This window comes from Amphimedon queenslandica, unplaced genomic scaffold (assembly GCF_000090795.2).
Source record: "Amphimedon queenslandica unplaced genomic scaffold, v1.1 AMPQUscaffold_13005, whole genome shotgun sequence".
Lineage (NCBI taxonomy): Eukaryota > Metazoa > Porifera > Demospongiae > Haplosclerida > Niphatidae > Amphimedon > Amphimedon queenslandica.
This window is the reverse complement of record NW_003546759.1, coordinates 3,808-22,023: the sequence shown is the minus strand read 5'-3', so window position 1 is coordinate 22,023 and position 18,216 is coordinate 3,808. Positions and strand designations below refer to the sequence as shown.

Here is an 18,216-nt window from a genome sequence, read left to right as displayed (position 1 = left end):
ACTCTGTTCGACATAATCCTCAACATCCTCCAGAACACTCAAACTCATTTCTGCTGATTTCATTTGCTCTGACAGCACCTTTAGTTTAGCATCAGTGACCCTCTTTGCTTGCTCAGTCAGTTTCCTCTCTGAATGACGAAGAACATTCATCATTTCCTCTACCATTTCATGTATTTCTTTTAAGACTCCTTCTCCTCTCCCTCTGATCTCACCCTCTCTCTCTGCTAGAGCAGACAGGACCTTCTTGAGTGCTTCCTTCTTTCCCTCAACTGGTGATAAACATTCTCTTAACTTTTGACAGTGTTTAGTATAACTGTCAGTGATTAAGTTATATTCATGATGTTTGTGATTACGAACTTGACAGGTAACACAGATTACTGTATTGCATGTTTCACAGAATAGCTCTAAAGGCTTTCCATGATCCCTACATGTGGCCTCTTGAGGATTAGGCAAACCTTCTGTCTTCTTCACTGCATTGTTCTTCATTGCACTGTACATCTCTTTGAGGTTGTTGAGAGTGAATGCTACAGGAAAGGCTCTTGCTCCTTCTTCTGGTAACTCTGTACAATGACGACAAGTGGGACAAGAGAGGTAATAGGTCTTATTCTTCTTATCCAGAGGTAATCCCTCCAGACAGTGCTCACAGAATGAATGTAGACAAGGTAAAGTCTTAGGGTTAGTATAGTGGTCAAGACACACAGGACAGGTGAGCTGTTCCTCCAGATTGAGGAGATCAGGAGATGAAGATGAAGATGGTTTGGTTGACATTTCAAGAAAAGAATGTACGTAAAGCAAAAACAAAAAATGAAGAGAGATAAAGGTATAGAAGACGGTTAATGAAGATAGAACAAGAACGAACAATAAGAAAATGAAGAAGTCTGAATGAACGAGAATGAGAGTAGCCTGGGGAAAGAAAGCCCTGATGACCTCTTGCAATATTCTATAGTCTTGTGACTAAAGGAAGTTATGACAGTACATTCCTTTATTATCACAACCAGTAGTAAAGGTGAATTTACATTAATTAATGAGAATGTAAAACAATTTACCAAATACCAAGAGTAGATCTACTCTTGTAAATACTCAGTTATACCCATACTTCAAGTTACATGTATACTTTATACATGTAGGAAAAAGTGAAATGTCAAGGGTTTTGCCCCTCACCACACCTTAATGTGTGTGTACATGTACATTGTACATGTACATAATGTATGCTGGTGTGTATGTGTATATTTAAACATAATTGGGACGAGCTTGAGTGAGCCCCACATAAACGAGACACATATGTATGTATGTCTGTCTGTCTGTTTGTTTGTACACGTACGTCATCCCTATTTATCCGTATGAAAAATTTTCCACTTTTAATAAACTTGATAATATTTCATTGAAAACGGGTGTGGTCACAGTGAAATAAAATGGCGGTTCAGTATCATAACTGGAAATTCTTGCAAGACTGATTTGACTGTAGTGTACTGCTGTCCAAATGCAGCAAGGAAGGTTAAGAAAGCAGACATGCCATGTTCTTCATTGATGTAAATCACTCTGATCAAGAGAATGTCAGTCACAGCCTGAGCCTGAAGTTGAACTAACTTCATGAACTTGGAGCATGCAAGAAGCCAAAAACTACATTCCTACAGATGCCTATCTAGCTTTATCATTTGTGCAATGACTGCTTATAGCTATCTTTAATGCTTGTTAAATGTTTTTAGCAAGGTACCGTAGCTTTAATTGTTGTAGAGAATTAAAGGTAGATTATCATCAAGAACTACATCCATAATTCCATGAGCTCTGAGCCTGCTTAGTTGCACCACTCTAATATCTATTGCATAATCATGCTTGAGTATTGTATGTTAGTCTGTCAAGATCTATTGTATGTACATTGCTTTGCTTGCTTAGGGTTGCCCCTTTAATGTTTTACATTCGTCTAGTTATTATTATGATTATTATTATTACCAGTGGTATCATAGAGTGATACAGCTGCTCTAAAGCCCCTTTATATAATGTAACAGCTTAGTCTCTGAAGGATAACTACAAATGAATAAATAAATGAAAAAATAAATAAGTAAATAAATAAAATTAATTAATAAATGAATAAATAAAATAAATAAAGAAAATAATCAGAATAAAAAGAAGAGAGAGAGAGGGGGGACAGTGTGTTACCTGAAGACAGGATGAGTTAGATAAGGTTTTTCCCTCTCATGGCCACTACCAGTGATACTAACATTAGACTCAGCATCAGATACACTGTACAGGACACTAGCAGCCTACGGGGTATATATGGGAACAGAATTATAAAGTATGGAATTATGAAGTATGAAATTATGAAGCATAGAATTATGAAGTATGAAATAATGAAGTACGGAATTATGAAGCATAGAATTATGAAGTATGGAATTATAAAGTATGGAAATATGAAGCATACATGTACATGTATTACTGTACCTCTTCTTCATTAGCTCCAAACACATACAGTAAGTGAATTAAATCACTGCCAATGACAGTCTCATCCAGCGAAACACCATACTATAAAATAATAACTATTAATAACCATATTTAATAACTAATACATAATAATGACTTAATAACTATTAATATCACTATTCTTAATAACTATATTAATAACTAACAACTAATAGTTCCATCTCCATAGTTCTTCTTGTCACATCTCTTCTGTATTCATGAGTGCTAATGTCTCCATTTGATATTATTATTGTATCAAAGACCGTTTCATTATTAATAGTCCAACCTAACAGTCTCAGACCTAATGGGGGACAAAACAGAATTAATTTATTATCATTATTATTGTGAGAATGCATAATACAGTTTTGTACATTGTATGGTAAAGGTATGTAAGTACATCAATATGTATTTAAAATGTAATAAAAGTTGGAGTGATTTTGGAGCCATTTTTTGGAAAAAACAATCGACTATAGTCTTGGGTACTTTTCAAAATTTTGGCATTTTCTTAAAATGGCCGTAACTTGAAAAATTGAAGTAAGAATCAGCTGAAACTTTCTACACAGCATAAGGGCATCAATATTTTGGAGCCATTTTTCGGGAAAAACCATGGGCTTTAGTACAGGGATTTTTTTTAGATTTTGGCTGATGAAAAATTGAAGTCGAAGTCGGAATCAGCTCAAACTTGCTACACAGCATAAATACATCAATATGTATCAGAATTCAGAAGGAATAAATCAAAAAGCCATTTTTGGCAAAAATGTAAAAAATTAAATAACAAATAATAATAATACTAATGATACACATACATAGCTACAAGCATACCTTCAGCTAAGAGTACAGTAGCTTTATGCCCTTCCATTGCAATATCCTTCAATCCTTTGGGTCCATGATACACTGCATACATAGCTGATACATTAGCCAGCAGTGCTTGTGCAGTACATATGTTACTGGTGGCTTTTTCTCTCCTAATGAACTATTATTCTCCTGTCTGTAGTGCTAGTCTCCAGGTAGGGACACCACATTGATCCCTGTGAAGGAGAAGGAGCAGTAAACATTACACAAGACTACACAAATATAAAGTTTCAATATATTGACAGATTGGCAGGCTAAATTTTGATGATTCAGAATCTCATGTACAAAATGGCAGGCCAATAATTACTGGCAAATATTGGAATTTTCATTTAACATTTATGCTATACAATACTAATGTACAAACCTTTAATGTTATATCGCAGGGCGCCTTTTTTTCGAGGGCTGTAAATTTTGCAGATTTCAAGATTTTTTTGAAGATTTGAGAAAATTACTTCCACGAATATCAAATAATTATGGTAGAAGATAACAGACGGCATAAATTTGTGAAACTAAATCCCCAAAATAGATTTTTAGGCAAATTCAAGAAATCTACAGCCCTCGAAAAAAGGTGCCCTACGGTAATGCTTTGATAAAAATGACAATTAAAATTACATGTTCCATAAATTGACAGAGTAGCAGGTTAAATCATTTGACTTTTTCCTGAAACAATATTCAATGCTTTTATTATTAATAATTAAAATATAATTATTAAAATATGGTCAATAAACAATCAAAATTTAATAAACAACAAGTCGTCCATTATAATTATCACAGATATACAAGAATCCATTTTTATCAAATGCTAATCCATAAGGACCATTAAACTGATCAATATTACTGCCTTTACTTCCAAACTTACTAACAAACACACCATCACTAGTGAAGACTGATACACGATTATTGCTATCTTCACTAACATACACTAGACCAGTAGCTGCAGTGTCTATTGTTATACCTATTGGATACTTAAGCAGTCCAGAGCCAAATTTTTTATTACTAAACTGACCTACAAACTTTCCATCTGGAGAGAACTTCTGAATGCGATGATTATTAGTATCAGTAACATACAGTAATCCTTGACAGTCAATAGCAATGTCACGTGGTAACCGAAACTGTCCATTAGCTGATCCTTCACTACCAAATGAATGAGAGAAGGTTAGATCAGGATTCAAGACTTCTATACGATGATTAAACCAATCAACAATATAAATCTGTCCTGTTATAGGAGAAATGGCTATACCATCAGGATCATTGAATTGTAGTGGTCCACTGCCCTCCTCACCAACTGATGCTATAAGGTATCCATCCATGCTTATCTTCTGGATCCTGTGATTATAATCAGATACAAGAATAAATTTGTCTGGAGTAATGGCTACACCACGAGGATAAGATAACTTGACATTACCACTTCCTCCTATCCCTCCTAATGATTTCACTTTCTTTCCTTCTCTGTCCAGTATTGTTACACAGTCACCATAATACTCAGTTATTATAACATGATTATCATCACTTACAGCAACTCCCCATGGACGATTAAGCTCAGTTATAGTACGTACTGGAGTGACACTATCAAGGTAAGGATTGAAAGGGATAATTAGTGAGGTATCCTCAAGGTGTACATCATATACTTGTACTTTTACTGTATGAGTACCACTGGTTGAAGGCTTACACTGTATCCTATACACTCCAGGATCAGTGCTGGTGGTAGTGACTGTAGTATGAATGGGTTGATCACCTTTACCAACTGGTACTAAACTACACCTCAAAGAAGAGAGGGGAACACACAAAAGAGATGAATCTGGTGCCTCCATTGATAGTGAAAACGAAACTGTTTTGCCAGTAGGTATAATATGGTCAATCTTCTTCACTCTACACTGCTGTAGTGCAGTAGATGAGTAGGTCACAATATCTCCAATGTGATTTAGCGATTTGATATCTTTACTCAATACAAAGTCAGCCTTTTCCTTTGGATGTAACTCCTCCACATTGATCCCTGAAGTAACTTCACTCATACGCTCCATCATCTGTTTCTTAGACCTCAGGACTTGTTGAGGACTGCCTGTTTTCAGACTCTGTTCTACATAATCCTGGACATCCTCCAGAAGATTCAAACTCATTTCTGCTGATTCCATTTGCTCTGACAGCACCTTTAGTCTATCATCAGTGACCCTCTTTGCCTGCTCAGTCAGTTTCCTCTCTGAATGACGAAGAACATTCATCATTTCCTCTACCATTTCATGTATTTCTTCTAAGACTCTTTCTCCTCTCTCTCTGATCTCACCCTCTCTCTCTGCTAGAGCAGACAGGACCTTCTTGAGTGCTTCCTTCTTTCCCTCAACTGGTGATAAACATTCTCTTAACTTTTGACAGTGTTTAGTATAACAAACAGTGATTAAGTCGTATTCATGATGTCTGTGATTATGAGTTAAGCAGTTTACACAGATTACTGTATCACAAGTTTCACAGGATAGCTCCAAAGGCTTCCCATGATCACTACATGTGGCCTCTTGAGAATTTTGCAAAACTTCTGTCTTCTTCACTGCAATGTTCTTCATTAAACTGTATATCTCTTTCAGGTTGTTGAGAATAAATGCTACAGGAAAGGCTCCTACTCCTTCTTCTGGTAACTCTGTACAATGACGACAAGTGGGACAAGAGAGGTAATAGGTCTCATTCTTCTTATCCAGTGGTAATCCCTCCAGACAGTGCTGGCAGAATGAATGTAGACAAGGTAAAGTCTTAGGGTTGGTATAGTGGTCATGACACACAGAACAGGTGAGCTGTTCCTCCAGTTTGAGGAGGCCAGGAGAAGAAGATGAAGATGGTTTGGTTGCCATTTCAAGAAAAAAAATAAAATTGTGTACGTAAAGCAAGAATAAAAATGAAGAGAGATAAAGGTAGAAGACAATAAAATAAGACAGAGCAAGAACGAATGATAAGAAAATGAAGAAGTCTGAATAAAAGAGAATGAGTAGCCTGATAGGGAAAGATGGCCCTGATGACCTCTTGGAATATTCTATGGTCTAGTGATTACAGGAAGTTATGATAGTACATTCATTGATTACTTACAGGTGCTCCATATTCTTGTGGCCACATGTACATGTACATGTATAAATACTGTATGTGCAGAAGGTTTTGCTCCTCACCATACCTTAATATGTGTACATGTACATATGCACAATATGCTTGTGTGTATGTGCATATTTAAACATACATATAATATCAATACTAGAAAGAATGTAAATGAAACTTTGAGATGCTCAGCCTCCTGGCTACACCTCCTAGATATGCACTGAAACGTACATACATGTACATACAGAAATTCTCATACACATGTATGTAAGGGCTTCGCCCAATAATCTGAGTTTCAACCCTAGACAGACTTTCTTTAATATTACATATCGTAGTAATACGATACATTAGTCAGATCATTAGGCAATTGCACAAGTATTAATGTGTTTAACATAAATACATGCAATGTAGTGAACATGCATATTATATATGCATGATTTATTAGTAAGACTAATACATGTACATGTGTTTGACAAATTTGCTTGTGGAATTAACTTAATTGGTGAATTTTATGCCAATATTAATTCCTCGTCAATATATCACCTTGTACGGTATTGTGTACGGCTTGATCTTGCATGGCTTCATGTACATGTACATATATTGTATGTACACAGAATGAATAATGCTTGCGTCAACTATAATCATCATTATCATTCATTAATACACTATACCATCATCATGATCATCATCATATTAAATTCTTACCAGCTCTTCCCCACTAATCTTCCAGGCATTCGTTTCTTGAGTTCATCTTTAACAGCAAAGAATGCAGCATGGGGTCCATCACAACCTTTAAAATACAACAATACATTCATATGAGGGTCACATGATCAATATTACTAATTTTAGCATTACTTTAACTATCCATCAACCATACTTTCAATAGCAAAGGCTACTAAATATTAATAATAACTATCATTTTATATTTAGGGGCTGCCAGACTTGTACTGTTTTATAGCATTTATTAATTCAGTTTCTAATCAAAAACACAAAGTTTCGATACTTAAAAAAAGCTGCTCCTCTTAATGCGTTAAAAAAAACAGTAACATTTAGTAGATAACCACATGACAATTAAGTCACGTGACTATAGAGCAGTTTATGTACATGTACATTCCCTTACCTGTTGGCACCCCACACCTTTGACTGTTACCAAAGGCAATACTAGCACCTAATACACCAGGAGACTTGAGGAGAGTGAGGACTAGGAGATCTGTAGCCATTGCAACTGGGATTATCTATATAAACATGTAATAGAAAATAATAATGTACTACATGTACATGTACACAATGTGTGTGGTATTTGTCAGGAAACCGTATATGTGTATGTGCTTTTACATGGTCAAAAAGAAGCATCTTCAAGTTTTTTGACAGGTTGTGGAGTGAATGAGTTCTCACTAGTACAGTATATTTCATTAATTAATCATTAATTTTATTAGAGCAGGGTAATTGCAGTGAATTACCCATTCAAAAATTTTATTTCAAATGAGTGCAAATATGACACCTGTCTGATTCTAATCCAGTTGTTCTACCTTGATCTCTTTATAAATGCATGGAACGTTACAAGGCTATTGTGGGTCGGACTATAATGATATTCATTACTTGTTACTGAGGCTTGTAACACGTTGTTGGAATCTACTCAAATTATTAATTAATAATACATGTTATCTACATGTACATGTACGTGACCAAGAGTCTTGACGTGACTAATATCAAGTAATAAGGTTCCTCATAGTATGTGTAACATTAAACAACTTTTGAATGAAAAATCCTTTTTGATTGGAGTCAGCTCAAACTTTCTAAGCAACATAAAAACATATATATGCATCAGGAAAAATATAAAAATGGAGAATTCTCTCCTTTTAAATTCTGACAAAATTTGGCCCAATTAAGATGATAGTTATAAGTACATACTCTACACATTGTACTCCAATCCATACCTTCAATCCTTTAGCTTGGATGTCACTATAATTGTTAATGATACCATCGTTATTAGGATACTGTAACATCACTCCACATATATCATCAGTTAAAACAAAGTCCTCATAAGATCCAGTGACTATGTCAATATTTAAGAACTTTGCTCTCGTTTTGATGACTGCAAGCGACTTTGAGTGAATCCCTTTGTCAATGAAGTACTTGTTTCTGATGGGAGGAGAATACAGAGATAGAGTCACGTGATAGTCACATGACAGCAAAGAGTACATGTACACGTACAAAAATATTAAGCATAAATAGAAATTTTGGAGGAGAAAAATTAGCAATTTTATAAACAAATCTACCAAAATAAAACTAAAAACAATTTATCACTCAGACAGTACAAATTATCTATTAGTAATAATAAGACACACAGTCAGTCAGTCAGTCATAATACTCTTACCCATTGAAGGGATCAGGTAATTAATTGGGTGTCAGTGTCACACCAAACTCTCTTGATTGCTTGCTGTACTACAACGTACTTATGTATAACTATAAATTAGTAGTGGCTTACAAATTCATTCATTCATGAATCTAATGGAAAGGGAGATGAGAAAAGTAATGGGAGAGGAAACTCACTTTGTTGTAATGTATGAGTACAGTTGCTATAATCAGGACAATTACATGAGTCCCTTCCAACAGTCAGAGAGAGAGGAAAGGGAAGAAAGGTAAGGAATAAGAGATGAGTCCAAACACGTCAGTTGGAAATCACGATTTGAAGAGACCCAGTTGATAAAGATAATGAACCATTGAAGGATGGAATGAATGATAATATGATGAACGACAGGAGATGATAAGGTGAGCAGTGGTTTATCAATAGAGAGTGGGAGTGTACACAGATTTCACTTTCTCAAGGAAAGCAAGAAACTGATCATGACTATCATGTAAGTACTTGCGACGAAATAGAAACTCTACATAACACGACTGTGCAGCTCCACCAAATAGAGATCTCATTACTTCTCGCCATGTACTCTCTATTTCTAATGTATGATTACTACTCTCAAAAAATTCAACAGAATGATCAAGAGTTGCAAGTACACGTATATAGCCTTCCTTATCTAAACTACAACGAGATTTCCAGCAGTGAGACACAATTTTAGATCCAGGCTTGACAAACTGCTTAATTATTGGGACCAATGTCTCTGCCGATCGGTCCGAGACAACTACTAAAAAACAGTCTCGGGACTGACGGTCGATTCCGCTAAAAACCCAAGGCCCATTAGCATTCCTCCCTCCAATAGACACTCTCTTTGATTCATATAATTCGACAGTTTCCCCCGGGCCACCAATAGGAGTAGACTCCTTCTCTAGTGTACACGTACACACAGTTATACAGAAACTGTACCATTCCTGGGCGCTCCTCCATGAAGAAACATTGGATTCCCTCATGGCAAGCGTCTCTGTTTCCTTATAAACCCAGAAGTAAGTTAGCTTTATGATTTGGGAGATGGTGAGACGGGATCTCTCAAACCAGCTCCCTCGTCTGATGCTTACTTTTGAGTTGCACTTTCTGTTGGAGCACCTCCAACAGTGACCATCCTTGCTGTAAGAGCTGTCCTTGACGAGCTTCATCTTTCCTGTACACTTCCCACAGTCGCTATCAGTAAAATCACCGATGAGTCCTCTCCTCCGGAGCCATGTGACGAGTTCACCATTACGAATAATCAAGTATAGCTCCATCAAACGTATTTCTTCGTCCTTTTTAGCGTTATCAGAGCCAGAAGGAGTCGAGGAACAAGTAGCCATGATAAAACCTGAGAACACGTGGAGGGGTGTGACTATGACTTGAGCATATGGTCCAGTACCACCAATCCATTGATGTTGACACTTCTGCTGGCATAGATATGCGACTGTTCACGCTGCTACTTAGTTTATGCTATACATTCAGTCCAAAAGTGAGTATCTAATATAATTATTAGTTTATTATTATTATTATGCAAAACAGCAAACTACTTGTCCTTCTGCTCTGTTGAAAGTTTGAATCAATTCTGATTGCAAAATTTCAAGTTATGGCCATTTTTTAAAATTTGCCAATTTCTAAAAAATATTCTGTACTTATAACCAATGCTTTTTTCCAAAGAAAGACTCTGAAATTTCCCCCAATTTTAATTACGTTTTAGTGATGCATATTAATGTCCTTATATGCTGTGTTAAAATTTTAAGCCGATTCTGACTAAAATTTAGGTTATAGTCATTAAAAAAAATTTTTAAATACCCTAGCCCAGGCTTTTTTCAAAAAAATGGCTTAGAAATAACTCCCAATTTTTATTACATTTTCTGATGCGTATTGATGTCATCAGTTATGCTGTGTGCCAATTCTGATGCAATTTTAAAGTTATGATCATTTTTTTCAATGTACCAATTTCTGAAAATACATTGTTTTTTTCCAAAAATTGTCTCCAAAATTACTCCCATTTTTATACATATTTTTTTAATTCTGGAGTTTTGTGCATTAAAAAAAACTATACCTGTAAAAATAATATTGGCTCCAAAAATCACCACCAATACTTCTGATTGTTGTGTTGATTGATTTTCTGATTTTTCTATATTGTGATTGATTTTCTGATTTTTCTACATTGTTGTTTAATAAAAATTGTCAAATTACCTGGCATTTAAATTGAGCAAATATGATAATGCATATATGTACATGTACGATATATAATGGTCCTTTTTGAGTTATGAGTTTATTAAGTTCTTGTCAGTTTTGATGTTTAGAACAACATGAGCTTTATATATAAGTATATTAGTTCACTCTTGCTAACAGTTTCCTTTATAAAACTCAGATGTACCAGAACTGTTTAATTTGTTTTCTCTCCCTGGTATGTCCTATACCAGTTTACCACAAAACCATGAGAATAAAACATCCGAAAATTACCCTTTATATTGCATTATTGTATTACATGTAGATTGCTGAATCAGAAGTGACACCAGCTTGTACATACATGTAGGTCCCTATGTACATCATACTAGGGGTGACATAGACAATCGTGTGATTTCTAATTGATGCACCTTCTGACCTAGACCGGAATCATCATGTCTGAATCTGAACCAGCAAGTTATCCCTTAAGTTATCTATAAATTTTAAAACGTCTCTATTATTACAATAGGAGGTATTGATTGACCTCCAGCACTTATTTTAACTCTTGAGAAAATAATTAAGGATGTCAATAGAAAAATAAGGAACAAAGAGACCATTTCTGGTTTCAAATTGAACATTCTCTATGTGAAGAGGAGCATGCTACTTCATTGATGGAATTGAAACTGAAAGAGAAAAATCTGGACAATAAATCCTAATTCATTGCTTTTTTAGTGTTATTATCAGGATCTTATTGTGTGTTACTATTTGTACTACACTTATTAACTGGAAAGATTTATTACTTAATTGTAACTTGACCCTTTGTGTGAACTGTGTCGAATACATAGCAATGATAGGCATGCAGTGATTATTATTAAAGACAGTTGATTATTATAATCACTATACACATTGACGTACTGATATATTACATATAAGGAAGTTAGGAATAGTTTCATCTTCAACTCTTACACCTATAGCTAATTGGCATTGAAAAAACAACAGATACCACCAAACATTAATCTCCAGCAATGCATGGGCACCAATAGCATCATAATAGAATTACAAAAGTTCAATAATAGAAATAATCATTATTATAGTAAAATATAGTATACCATACAGAACATTAAAAGTAGCTCAAATACTATGATGTTATTACATGCAATCACAATACCAAGAATTTGTAGTTTGGATTGACATGTGAAAGAATTTACCACAAAAATACACAGGAAAAACAATTAGTCAAAACAGTATAATCATTCAATCACAGGCTACATAAACAAAAAGCAGGAAAGTACATTAACTAAATGTGCATAAATTTCAATGACTCTATTACTTGAGCCATATTATGACGTTCTCTAGGATTAGCTTTAAGTCCTCTTTGTATAAGAGATTTCATATCAGACCAGGAGACTTTACCAGATTGCCGTGCTCTCTCTACTATTGTCATACCTGGTTGACAACATAAATTCATTTCTATAAGGAGAACAGAGTAACTGTAGACATCCATTGCTGGACTGTGTCGATCAGGATCACGAGCTTCTGGTGCAGCATATGCTTGATTGCCTACAGTACTAGTGCCTTGTTGCAATTTAGCTGTACAATAATCTGCTACTTTAGCTTCATATCCAGCAGGTCCAGTGCAAGGCTTTAATAATACATTAGGACTACTGACATCTCTGTGAATAATAGGCTGAGGCTTAAACAGGTGAAGGTAGTTGAGGCCTAAAGCTACATCTTGAGCAATACTCAGAATCTGTTGTTTGGTTAATCGGTTCAACTCATGACTAAGACTAGTGCTCATCAGCTCGGTCAAGATGAGAGGATTACCCACTTTAGTTGCACCAATAAACTGGACCAGGTTAGGATGACGTACTCGTGATACTATACTCATTTCTTTGAACAAAAGATCTTGATTATAATCTGAGATGACGACAGTATGAAGTGACTTGACAGCTACTCTTAAACCTCTAAAGATACCAACTGTAACGACAGCATAAGACCCTCTTCCTAACTCCTCCTTTGTCAAAGTCACTTCATCTTTATCAATAACCCAGTGATCATCAGTAAGTGCTTGTTGCTGGTACCTACGAACTGCCTCTTGAGACTGACATAACTCCCTATCCTTCTCCTGTAGCTCCTTATCCTTCACCTGTAGCTCCCTATCCTTCACCCATAGCTCCCTATCTTTCTTCTGTAGCTCCTTCTCCTGTAACTCCCTATCCTTCTCCTGCATGATGTAGCTCCTTCTCCTGTATAGCTCCCTATCCTTCTCCTGTAGCTCCTTCTCCTGTAGCTCGCTATCCTTCTCCTGTAGCTCCCTATCCTTCTCCTGTAGCTCCCTATCCTTCTCCTGTAGCTGCCTATCCTTCTTCTGTAGCTCCCTATCCTTCTTCTGTAGCTGCCTATCCTTCTCCTGTAGCTCCCTATCCTTCTTCTGTAGTACCACCTGATGCTCCCTGTCTTTTTCCTGCAATGCTTCCTGTTTCTCGCTTTCCTTTGACTGTAACTGAAGACAATACCGTCTTATTTCACGCTCTTTTTCTGCTTCTTTCCTTTCCATGTCTTGTAACTTTTTCTCCTTCTCTTCAAGGCTCAACATAAAAACTTGTATTCTTTTCTCTGTCTGTAGTTGCTGCTGATATTCCTCATTACTCATATCACCTACTGTCCACTGTCCATTTCTGTTGAAAACTGAGAATGGACATTGAAAAATCATATTAGGGATAATAACTTGCACATAAAATACTGATAATTATACAATAGACATGCATGCAGGAGTGGATTAAAAAATATCTATTGGCATAGTAAAAATCTAGTGGCATAATAGATTTAATAGAATTCGTAACACATTTACAAAAATTTTTATTCAATGCAATTTTGAAGTAGCTGCTAATGTATTATTGTTTTATTTGTAATTTAAAATGACCCAAATTTCTACTTTTGCAATTTTCTACAAAATTTTGATAATAACAATAATAATAATTTTACAAAATCAGTTTTTGCAAATGGATAATACACCATTATAAAATTTATAAAAATATCACATAAATAGAGATAATGCACATGTATACACAATACACAAGTATTTACATGAAACAGGTCTTCCAGTACAAAGAAGTACATACATAAAAACCACAATAAGTAGAGGACATGATTTTTATGTATCTGTATTGGGGGTTTTTCTAGTCCTTCTAGCTATAGCAGACAAAAACAGTATCAAGAAAGGTGATGAAGACATTAGCCTTTCAATATTCAACATTTGAATAAAAAAATAATATAGATAAAAAATCACCAAAATATGGACAAATTTGGTACGCAAAAAGTAAATGTACATTGTTCATAGAAGAAAATTTGCTAATGCATACAAGTACATACAATGATCTGTTTTTAAATATACAAGTACACAAAAATTTCAATACATGTGTAATATCTGCACATAAATATCTATAATTCTATTCTAAAGAATACCGGTACGTTATAAAAATATATGTACAACACTGACCTAGTTTATTTAACATAACAATGTTAGGATCAGCGACAGGTCCATTATAATCTCCTCCTCCAACAGTTATCATGCAAACACAATGAGGACTCATAATGAACACTGAGAGAGAATGAGCGAATCTCTTACTAACAGAGTGAGGTACATCTAACTGTTAGAAATAAATTTTATAATTTATACGTGTACATGTGCATACCTTAATCCAGGAATGTTGAGTGATGTTAAAGACCCAACAATCATTTAAGATATCATTGTTTATATCCCACCCACCACTTATCACTAGCATAGGACAGTCTGATCCAGTCATAATAATAGCACCTGCATGCCAGTATCTACGCATAGGCCATTGGTCCATTCCTTTAGGTTTCTTTATACACTGCCAGGACTAATAAATAAAATTGACTTTAAAAACACAAAAATGTATGCGTACATACATTCAGTACATGCAAATTTCATGATGCAAATTACATACCACAGTGCTGATTGATATCTCTAATATATAAATATTGCTAGTAGGAGTCTTCTTATCATCATCAATCTCCATTCCACCAAACAGAACAGCCTTAGTGTTTTCAATACTTTCAATGACAAAGAATGAAGAAGGTGGTATACACTGACCAATGACTGAAGGATTACTCCATTTTCCTGAATTAAAAATTAAAATATAATTTCAAACAATAATGAAATTTTACTTGATGATATATTATACATTGAGTGCTCATTAGTAGACCAGTTTCCATTACGTAACTTGATATATTTATAATCCTGTAGTTTTACAGCTGGTTTAGATCCTGTTCCTCCTATCATTAGTAAATGATGTACTCCATCATGTTCAAACGATATCATTCCACCATTAGCTCTCCGCATAACTGGTCTAGTTGCATTAGTTGGCTCTAATTCCCTCCATTGAAGACTAACGGTATCCAGTTGTGACACACTGTTGTGATAGCAGTTGTCATGGCCACACCATCCCCCGAAATAATACAATTGATCATTTATTGCAATACAGCAGTATGCTCTCACTCCTAATGGAGGAGTACCAGTAGTATCTCTAGCGATCCATTGACCAGTTGAAGGAGAAAGGTGTTGTATATTACTAGTGATCCTTCTCTTCTTTGTATTATCATGTACTCCAGGTAAACCAGCCTGATAACCAGCCCACACATACAGTGAATCACCTACTGATGCGGTGCGGTGATACATTCTTTCATTTGGTTTATCTAAAGCAATAGATTGGCAGTGCATGATCACTGGAATGCGAGCTGGAATGGTAAAATCTGGGCTTACCTTCAGACGCCATTGCCAATGGGCCTAGGGCCCTAGTGACCGTACACTGGGCAACAGGGGAGCAGCCCCTTGTAGACTATTGTAGACTAGCCCCTTGTGAGCTCACTATCTAGCTCAGCTAGAGCTAGCTCAGCCCATAGATATTATCTATGGATAGATATTATCCATGGATAGATATTATCTATGGATAGATACTATGCATGCTCAGCCCGACCGGTCAGCTGGGCATGTAATCACGTGATTATCTCAGTCTCAGAAAAAAAATAGAAAATAAAAAATGTCGGCAAATAGTGAGGACTTACTTTTATGAATTTTTGACCTTTTATTCTCCATAGACTACGAGCCAGTAGAAAGATGTCACCACTCGACAGTGAAGGTTGGAGACTTCTTGTACATGTGGGGTGGGGACCAGCCTAATCTCCCTGAATTACACAGCAGTGAAAAGAAAAAAGCAATGACATCCATGATGGAGGTTTACCACTTACCAACCGGCAGATGGGAGCAGAAACCTACAAATGGGGACCCACCACTTGGCATCATTGGTTACTCGTCTGTCGCCATTGGGAATGACATATTTTACTTTGGGGGGTATTGCGGACATTCTGGTTGTTTTCATAATAGCTTGTATTCGTTTAACGTCAGTAATTTCACCTGGAAGGAACTCTGTCCGACTGCAACTAATCATGGCCCAATGATGAAGGGGTTTTGTGGCATGATAGGCGTACGACTGAATGGAGAAGATTATCTTGTGGTCATTGGAGGCCGTAGATCATCTGCTATTAATACTCCCTTACAGTCTGGTGCACAATACACTAACGATGTGCTAAGCGATCGCAGATGTAGCGAGATTCATTACTACAAAGTTTCATCAGGTTAGTGGTGCATATACATGTACATACATACATACATGTAATTATCACGTATTGCTCTAAATGTCCATTGTCAAAATTTCATAATTTTGAAAAAAATGTTAATGATCACAAAAACAACCAGTTGCTATTGTAACTTAAATGACACATGTTGTTTAATCAAGAACAATTTTTTTGTAGATATCAAAAATTTCAGACCACAAACCACAAAAATATTGAGCTATATTCATTGAATTAAATTTATTGTATAATTATAGGTGAATGGCTCTCACCAGTAGTTACTGGTGACAGACCACCTCCCATTGATTCCTTCACTTTAACTTCAGTAACTGATGACACTGCCCTCCTGTTTGGCGGTGATTCTGTTAATGGATCCAGTAAAAAACTTTATGCTTTCACTTTTACTACAACATCAGTGGTAAGCTGTGCTTTTGTATTTGGTCACAATGCAGTTAATATGATATACATGTACATGTAATTGCTGCAATCTTCAATTTTTGGGCTATTGCATTATGTGAAACAAAACAAAAGTGTCATTTCTATGAATTCAAGTTTCGAAATTTTGGTATTAGCAATTTTGGCATTAGTGATCATTGATGACTGGCATGGCTTGGAATAAAGGCCAATACAATACTCATTGAATTTACACTACAATTTACAATGTACACATGTATCTACATGTATTCTATAGAGGTCCTGTTTTGATATGCATTTTATAGCACTTTCATAACAAACATTATACACGTACATGTAGTTAAATTTCATGTACATGCTAGTTTAGTTTACATATTATTTGCATTAGGAAGTGACTGAAGTACCTAATCTTGGATCATCAGAACAATGGCCTATGGGAAGACAGTCTCATTGCAGTGCTCTTGTCACCTTTAACTCTGGATCATACTTATTCGTGATAAGTGGATATCTTATCAGGGATTTCTGGCTACTGGACACAAACACAAGGACATGGAAAGAATTAGTAAGAATTGTATTAAATACATTTTGGTAAATGTAGTGTGAATGTACATGTACATGATGTACTCAATGAAACTACAGTAACAGTTTAAATCATGTTAGTTTGTCCATTGTATCGTGTGTTTTATTTGTGTGACAGTTGTGTCTTTAGCCAATGAGAATTGTCTGTATGTTAATAGTGAACTTAGTAATGTACCGTAATTTGCCTTTTTTTCGTTGTGGAAATATTTTCGTATGGTCCTAAAATGACGAAAATATTTCAATCGAAAATTTTTGAGCAACCAAAATTTGTGACCTAATTCATCAATGAAAGACTAAGGTACGGGCTGATAAGTAGGTATCTTCTTGCAGCTCTAACCTTGCTCTATCCACTGGTGCTTGCTGTACTTCAATCAGTTGCTTCACTACTGAGTTATAAAATAAAACGGTCAACCATGTGACAAAAGTAGCCATTTAATGTTCCCGTTTATTATCCGTAAATTGGTCATTGCCGCATCTCCAGTACTATCTGTATACTAGTAATGTCGGGGAACAGCCAGGTCAAGAATCTCTTATCTCAAGAATTATAAACACTACTATAGCGGCCTTGTTACCAGTAGGTAAAGGACAAGGTATATGCAAGAGAAGCTAAATTTTCATACTGTAAAAATTTTTGT

At 35.6% G+C, this 18,216-nt stretch overlaps 3 protein-coding genes across 4 annotated transcripts in view; all 3 read right to left on the bottom strand.

Annotated features, from left to right (window-relative positions):
* Window positions 1-8,518, bottom strand: part of LOC109585816 (glycine dehydrogenase (decarboxylating), mitochondrial-like) — a 13,223-nt gene extending 4,705 nt beyond the window's left edge. Inside the window, exons 1-8 of one of the 2 annotated variants that reach the window (XM_020001956.1) lie at window positions 8,319-8,518; window positions 7,502-7,616; window positions 7,087-7,171; window positions 3,280-3,485; window positions 2,625-2,758; window positions 2,440-2,520; window positions 2,158-2,261; window positions 1,951-2,025 (exon numbers count right to left, since the gene is read on the bottom strand). In XM_020001956.1, coding sequence (XP_019857515.1) covers window positions 1,980-2,025; window positions 2,158-2,261; window positions 2,440-2,520; window positions 2,625-2,758; window positions 3,280-3,361 — 447 coding nt within the window. In that variant the 5' untranslated portion in view covers window positions 3,362-3,485; window positions 7,087-7,171; window positions 7,502-7,616; window positions 8,319-8,518 and the 3' untranslated portion in view covers window positions 1,951-1,979. Of the gene's footprint in view, window positions 1-1,950; window positions 2,026-2,157; window positions 2,262-2,439; window positions 2,521-2,624; window positions 2,759-3,279; window positions 3,486-4,168; window positions 4,206-7,086; window positions 7,172-7,501; window positions 7,617-8,318 lie in introns of those variants that run through there. The other variant, XM_020001957.1, reaches the window with a different exon arrangement.
* A 3,589-nt stretch (window positions 8,519-12,107) lies between these two features.
* On the bottom strand, window positions 12,108-13,261 carry LOC100640719 (probable serine/threonine-protein kinase DDB_G0271682). The gene has a single exon (XM_011408403.2). The coding sequence runs from the start codon at window positions 13,161-13,163 to the stop codon at window positions 12,231-12,233; it is 933 nt and encodes a 310-aa protein (XP_011406705.1). The 5' UTR covers window positions 13,164-13,261; the 3' UTR covers window positions 12,108-12,230.
* A 4-nt stretch (window positions 13,262-13,265) lies between these two features.
* LOC109585813 (uncharacterized) lies at window positions 13,266-15,811 on the bottom strand (the record flags this gene model as incomplete). Its single annotated transcript, XM_020001954.1, has 6 exons — window positions 15,720-15,811; window positions 15,125-15,652; window positions 14,905-15,077; window positions 14,629-14,817; window positions 14,433-14,583; window positions 13,266-13,621 (listed from the first exon to the last, which is right to left on the bottom strand). Coding segments are annotated over exons 1-6 (1,410 nt in total), but the record flags the coding sequence as incomplete, so codon positions are not given.
* Window positions 15,812-18,216: the final 2,405 nt, after the last annotated feature.